Genomic DNA, 7,682 nt, shown 5'->3' on the forward strand with positions numbered 1-7,682 from the left:
ATTCTAATATAATTCTTACTTTTGAGAGATTCAATAATACGGAAAACAACGCGGTTAAAAAGCTAACATTTCGCAGAAACATGTTGAATAAACACAGAAAGTCCACGGTTAATTCTCGAGCGAGTATTTATACAGGAAAACATAACAGTTACTAAGCTGAAGTATGCAGAAACGTTGTTCGGTAAAAATTGTGAACGACAAGTTACACGTCGTTTCTTACTAGTTTCTTAGAGTTTATTATTAGCTTGTCAGTTATACGTTTAAATATTTGATAAAAATTTAATAATTTCTATTTTCTGTTTTAAATATATTTATCTTATAGAAATAAACGTCCTTTTATTCAAAAGGATTTTATTATTTATCGCGAGAAATATAATTATCCGGTGAATATTTTATCAAAAAAAAGAATCATATATATGTATCATATATATGAATCATATATATGTTTATTTTAATGTTTAATTTTTTTAACTATTTTCAAATTGGTTTTATTTTTAATTAATAAATAATAAAATCACTCACCCTATCTTGTTGATCAGTTTCCCATGAACGTGAAGATAAGATGTGACAAATCGTTTATTCACCTGAAACATACAAAATTTATATTAAAATAATGAGAATATAAATAATTATTGGGAAAAAATATATTTAGAAATATAATATTTGAACTATAATTTTGTTCTTTATCTAATTAAACAACAATAGAAAATAGAAATAAAAAAAGAAAAATAATTATGTTTATTCTTTTACCTCGACACTGCTTAATTGTGCCAATTCCTCTAAATCACTATGAGATAATCTCGCTTCATTGGCAGTGGCTGCAGTAGTTGTACGACGAACTCGTCTTCCACCAGGATGAACCCAAATTTCTCTCCTTAGTCCTCCACCAATACTATTCGCTCCTTCTTTCTCTTTCATTCTGGCCCGTTCTTTCCATTCTCTCTCCTCTTTCCTTTTCCGTTCCGTTGATTCATACTGTTAAAATACGTTAAAATTCAATTCTAAATGTAGTTACATAATTAAGAACAGCATAGTGCATAGCGTAAATGAGAGTTCATTGTATACTCGGGAATCCCATCAAGTATTTATATCCTATTATATCTAAATTCTCTCAAATACTAATGAAAGATACAAGCATCATACACATAAAGCATAATGGGATTCATTGAATGTTTGTACCTTTCTTTTACTACAACTATTTAAAAAATATGCATGCTAGTATCATTATGCGAAACAGTGCTAATAACTAATAGAAATGGTGCTTTGATTTGTAGAAAATAATTTAGCCAAATGCAATGGATCGAATAATATTCAAACTATATATTTCTATTATTCATAAACACTACCACTTCAAATTACTAATTACGCTATCTGTTTTATTTATAAGCATAGAATGATTTGCTTTTAATTATAATTGTGCGAAAAATACTGATTTCTATACATTGAATTATTAATAATTGAAAGCGTGCGAGAAGGCATATGATGCATAAAGAAAATGCACGTAAAACAAAAGTATATTATATCAATGCACGTAAAACAAAAATTATAGATTATATTAGATTGCTCGAAGATAAAGAGAACTACTTCAAGCTTTAATTAAGATAATAACCGGTACTTAGAGATATCACACCAAGTATCGAAATTTACTTACATAATGTAGATACTGGCAGCAAAACAAAATCAAAATATTATTAACGTTAGTATTAATACAAACATATAAGTAAGATATTTGAACATTTATCCTACCTTTTTTCTATTTTCATCAAAAAGTGCTATTAAACTCTCTCTTGCAGAATGGAAAGGATTAGATGCCATAAGGGATCGCATATAATAATATACCGCATCTAATTTCCGTCTCTAAAATTTAAAGTATAATTAAAATAAAAAAAAAAAGAAAATATATATATTTTCTTCTATTTATTCGTTTGTAATATAAAAATACATACAGCGTAATGTGCTAACAATGCAAGCTGATTGTAAGGCCTTCCATTCTTTGGATTAAGTTGTTGTGCTTTTAAATACCATCTAAAAAAAAAAGTAGAGAGAAACTTTGGAAAAAAACATGCTATTTTTATAAAATCTAATACTATTAACAATACGTTTATTTGCACTTACTGTCTAGATTTTCCATAATTATTTGTTTCGTTTGCTTGTTCTCTATATCGCGCCAAGTCACCCAAAAATAGATATATTTTTTGCGCACTTACTAAGGCTAAACCTAAGATCCCAAGACCTTTAGGCAAAGTTGACGATGCAAGAAATGTATCCAATTTAAATTCATATTTGGTTTCAAGGACAGTCAATAAACTCTCTAAATATACAGTACCATCGTCAATAATTTGTAACATAATTTTTTTATAATGTTCTCGCCCTTCAGAACTTTCTTTAGGCATGCCTTTTCGTAGCATTTCAATCATATTATAAAAAAGTATTTTCCAAAAATGTTGTTCAACATTTTCAGCTTGGCAAAATTTAATATCAGTCTCGAGCAAAGTTTTTAAACTTTCTTGTAGAAAGTGTCTTATATATAAAACCCTCTCCCAATTTGATGTAAAACCACCAGAACTTAATATCCATTGCAATTCTAAATCAGCACGTTCTATGTCCAAGAGTAAATAAGGATTTTTGGCTAATCGGAAACTGTTGAAGAATTACAAATTATTATTAATTATAATTATAATTATTCTTATTTTTATTGATAATTTATAAAAGATTCACATACCTATCAGAATAAGGATCATACCACGAAGGTCTTATATTTCCAAATTGGTCATTTGTCATGTATGGTGGTGGTACACCATCTAAGTGTGCTCCCTGAAAACTATGATGAGTAGAAGTAATACCTCCATGGGATTGAAACACTGGTATAGTCGAACCTTGAGATATTGTTTCAGTTTCTCTAAAATTAAAGTAAATGGATCAATTAATTTTGTTAACATTAACATTTCAAAAAATTCAATTTAAAAAAAAAATATTTTTTAATACATTTATACCTTTGTACTACTGCTCTACTACTGGGTGAAGTAATAACAATAGGTTTATTAGGATTATTGGGATCAAATAATGTTCTTTGCTGTTGTGTTCCTTGTTGCCTCGAAACTGGGTGACTAGGCGGAGATTGGCTAGTATCGGGTAACACTAAAACACCTGGTGGTTGAGAACTGGTATATCCACTAGGTGATGTTTGATGTGTGGATAATGTATTTGACAACGAGATAGAATGAGAAGAAATATTAGGTGTTTGTCGTCCATCGTCAGAGTCACAAATTGACATTTTTCTACCTGTTCTCCAATTTTCATCTAAATATCGATCAGATAATCTGAAAATCACATATCAATAAAATAATAAGTTTTAAATAATATGAATATAAGCACAAGTTTTAAATTCATTTATACCTATGTCTATGAAGGTCATCAAAGTTTCGATTACCACCACGATAATTTCTATCTTTACTAGATTCTCGGCTACGCTGTATAATATTGCGATGTCTTCTATGATCGTATCTCCTACTATTGCTATTATTCTTTTGATTATTATTATTATAGTTATCATTTTCTCTATTTTGTTGATTGTTTTGTCGATCACGACTATTAACACGAGTTTTATCTCTGCTGTTACTTCTTAAAAAATATAAAAAAAATAAATAAATAAATAAATTTATTATAGATGGAATTTTCAATGTGTAAAAAAAAAAATATAAAAAATATAAATTCTGATGACTCTTACCTCCCACGATCTGCTGCATGTTTCTTTTCACGCTTTTTTTTTTTACGTCGACTATGATTACTTGTTGTTTCATTTCCTGATACATTAACATTTTCACGTAAACTCAGTACAGATGAACTACGACTTGCACGCTCAGCTTCTAGTTTTTCACTTAATTCTACTTCTTCACTCCAATCCTATATATTATAAATAAAATCTTAAATATAATATATTTAACGATAAATAATAAATGCATTTAAATAAAACGCTTACGAATGGATGTTCAGCCGATATATTTGATGTAATATTAACAATTTCATTTTTTAATGAACTGATACTTGAATTTTGTTGATCGTTTTTCTTTTCTTGTATTATATTACGATCAGATGTATTATTTACTCGTTGCCTTAAAAAAAATCGAAAACAAATGATTAAAATATATTTTAAATATCAAATATTTATTTTAAACAAATCATTACGTTTGAGTACGATGTAAAGTCGCAGATGGAGATATTCCCCGACGATGATTTTCGGGTGATGTTTGACGTTTGTTCACATTTGACACTGAGATAACTGGCGATGCTGATGATGGCAGCACTGAACTGTCTACTCGACTTAAACTTTCCATACTAGTATACATAGTACTATTACTGCCACGACGATCATAAGATCTATTTTTAATAAATTAATTATTAAATTAGTATCATATATAATAATGATAAATTAAATATTAAAAATTTAATAAAATATAATATACATTTATATATATAATATACATTATATACATAATATACATGTATATTTATATACCTTTGCATATATTCTTGACTTGGTGTATGAGATCTGGAACTTGGAGCTGAATACTGATCAGGTGTAACACACCTAAAAATGTTTGTTGAACTTTCTAAATCTTCCGGTCTAAGTCTACCTCTACCTCTAGTTCGCGATGGTGCTGTATTAGACCAGTTAGATTGTGGAGGTAATGGACCAGATGGAGGTAAATTTTGCATTGTTTGAGAATGTTGTATTGCAGGTGGGAAATTATAGTTTGATGATGCCTTTAAAAATATAATTAATATTTCTAAGATATAAAAAAAACTTATTTGAAAGATGGACAAATATTTTTTAAAATAATATTAATTTTACCTGAAATGAGACATTAATACTCCATGAATCTTCTGAAGGTGATGAACTTGGTGGTAAAGGTAAACCATTATCCAAAAGATATTTTTTCTGCAATCTGGGTGGTAAGTGTTCTATTTTTATATTTTTTGGCAAACTATCTTTTGCACTACCCCATTTGCCTGATGGTGGCTTGCCTTGAAATTTTTCTGCATGTCCAGCAGGTTCTACACTACGTGTATCTCTAGTGCGATTAAAATCATTTAAATGATTCGTTGTTACAAAAAGAGGTTCTGAGCCCTAAATAAATAAATATTAGAAATTAATCACATAAAAAATTATTTATATAATACAAAATATTAACATTCCAAACCTGTCTAACTTCACGAGAATTATCTTTTCTATTTCCATAACCTCTATTAGATAAAGGAGAATCAGATCGCCAACGTTCTTCATTTTCATTACCGTGACGATTTCTACGATTACCCGAATATCTTTTACCATGTTCATCTCGATTTTTAGTTCCACTTTCACTATCTCTTCTAGTATGACCACTCGACCGATTACGTTGATTATCGCTTTTATGACTACGATTGGAATGAGAATCACGATCTTCACTATGTTCTCTCTCTTGATCCCGTTCCCAACCTCCTTGATTGGGAGATCTAAGAGATGTGAACAATATTTTTATTCAATTTGTAATTCTTCATTAATAACAAAACAAAAATATTTTTTATAGAATTTACCTATTTGTTACATCCTGTTCAGCCAATGCTTCTTTTACTTTTTTTGGTACATATAATTGTTGTTCTGGTTTTTTAATTTTTCTTCTTGAATCTCCAGGATTATTTTGAGAAGAACTTTGTGCCTGTTCAATATTTGTAATGCTTCTGTAGTTAATATTTAAATCATTCAATTTTTCTGTTACATTTTCAACTTGAGATGATGGGGGACTGTTTTGAGATTGATTAGATCTATTGAGTTGTGATTGTTTTAAGCGATGTTGGACGGAGCTTGATTTAGGTTTTTCTTGTGAGATATTTTCGTTATCTAAATCATCTGAAGATCTGCCCGATTTTCGAAGAGGTCCACTTCCTGGCCTATATAAAGCTTGAGATGCTCTATTTCCTCCACCTCTCATTCCCATTGATCTGTCCTTTTCTAATTTTGAATTATCTGAAAGTATAAAATTTCTAATTTTTAAATTTATTCATTATGAATAATGATACATTTTAATATATTGTAAATTCATCAAAAAGTATAATTTTATATTTATTATAATAAATGAAATATATTACATTTACTTACATAAAAATTTCATTTAATTTAATTTAAAACATGTTCAAAAATTGTTCAAAATGTTCATATATTTAAAAATTATATTATAAATTAATAAGTACTTATTAATATAGTATTATGATAATATCATTTTAAAATAAAAAAAGTTTTCTAGAAAATTTTTAAAATAATAAAACTGCTAAATTTTATAATTATTATCTATAATAAACCTTAAGAAAAAAGATAAGTAATTTATATCACAAATAAATTAGAAAATAAATACAAAATAAATAAATAAATACATTCTTTTCTTATTAAATTTTATTTTATATAATAAATAAGTTAAATGTGTTTGTAGCATGAGTCAAAAATTAATTTTTATTATAAAATTCATCAAAAATTAATTATATGTACAATATCTATATTTTTAATAGTCTATCTTTATATACTTAATATTTGATATATTAAATAATATAATATTTATTTGTATAGAGTAATTAAGTATTATTATTAATTAAATACAACACTCTATTAAGTATAATAACTTAATAGTGATTGTTGACACTCTTGACAGTAACTACAGTTACTATCAATCTATGAAAATTAGAAATAAAAATTATATAATCTTTAATTATTTGACATAAATTTATAATTTCTAGAAAAATCTAATAGAAATTATAGTGTATGCTAAATTTACTTCTTACTCTGGTAAATTTCACAACATATCACAGCATAATAATTCCCGCTGTATTTTTAGGTTAGCTTGTTTGGTGAGGTTAACTCTGTAAATGCACCCAACAAAATTGAAAGGGGCATACGTGTTTATTAACTACGTACACATAAAATATAATCATGAGATTGCAAATTAAGATACTTATATTATTCAGTGATATAATTTTTTCAGGGTACCTTGTAAAAATCCTCCCCACTTTCTGCGTCCTTTGTCGCGGTTCGCCATATTGAAGTACAATCATATCCAAACTTTTTTAAATCAGAAAATTTAAATTTATTTTTAATTATATATTCAGTTGATACAACAAGTACTAGTTAATTAATTTTATTAAATAATAAAAAATATTTTAAAATAACTTTTTTTATATCACTTGAAAATAAATCATTAAAATTCATCTATTTAAATATTTTATTATTAGTTATGTTAAAAATATTAAACAAATACATTACTAAATTATATATAATTCCAGTTACAAAATTCAATATTACAATACATACTATATATTAAAACAACTTTTATAAAAAATTTGATTGCTAATATAAAAAGAACTTCTAAAAATTGAGTATAATAAAATAAAATATTTTTTATAACATTTAATATATATAAAAATATAAAAATTAAATATAAATTAAGACATTGGTTATATAATAATAATATGATGATATTCGAATAATATCGTTTCCTATAATTATTAAAAAGAAAAAATATATCTTAATGATATCCTTAAAATATAAATATACATATGTACACGCATATACATATATATATATGTATATATATATATATATATACATTCATATATATATATATATATATATATATCCATTTCAGTATTATACATAT

The 7,682-nt window shown here is 26.4% G+C and overlaps 1 protein-coding gene across 3 annotated transcripts in view; it reads right to left on the reverse strand.

Annotated features, from left to right (window-relative positions):
- The window catches only part of LOC102672913 (telomerase-binding protein EST1A-like), a 134,915-nt gene extending 127,782 nt beyond the window's left edge, over positions 1–7,133 (reverse strand). The window contains exons 1-17 of one of the 3 annotated variants that reach the window (XM_031512591.1): positions 7,016–7,133; positions 5,575–6,004; positions 5,202–5,493; positions 4,853–5,128; positions 4,517–4,764; positions 4,186–4,377; positions 3,980–4,112; positions 3,728–3,903; positions 3,397–3,621; positions 2,994–3,320; positions 2,723–2,899; positions 2,116–2,640; positions 1,947–2,025; positions 1,747–1,857; positions 1,652–1,663; positions 751–975; positions 523–584 (exon numbers count right to left, since the gene is read on the reverse strand). In XM_031512591.1, coding sequence (XP_031368451.1) covers positions 523–584; positions 751–975; positions 1,652–1,663; positions 1,747–1,857; positions 1,947–2,025; positions 2,116–2,640; positions 2,723–2,899; positions 2,994–3,320; positions 3,397–3,621; positions 3,728–3,903; positions 3,980–4,112; positions 4,186–4,377; positions 4,517–4,764; positions 4,853–5,128; positions 5,202–5,493; positions 5,575–6,004; positions 7,016–7,064 — 3,539 coding nt within the window. In that variant the 5' untranslated portion in view covers positions 7,065–7,133. Of the gene's footprint in view, positions 1–522; positions 585–750; positions 976–1,651; positions 1,664–1,746; positions 1,858–1,946; positions 2,026–2,115; positions 2,641–2,722; positions 2,900–2,993; positions 3,321–3,396; positions 3,622–3,727; positions 3,904–3,979; positions 4,113–4,185; positions 4,378–4,516; positions 4,765–4,852; positions 5,129–5,201; positions 5,494–5,574; positions 6,005–6,810; positions 6,970–7,015 lie in introns of those variants that run through there. The other 2 variants (XM_031512601.1, XM_031512596.1) reach the window with 2 other exon arrangements.
- Between the last annotated feature and the right edge of the window lie 549 nt (positions 7,134–7,682).

Source organism: Apis dorsata, unplaced genomic scaffold, assembly GCF_000469605.1.
Source record: "Apis dorsata unplaced genomic scaffold, Apis dorsata 1.3 scaffold_37, whole genome shotgun sequence".
Taxonomy (NCBI): domain Eukaryota; kingdom Metazoa; phylum Arthropoda; class Insecta; order Hymenoptera; family Apidae; genus Apis; species Apis dorsata.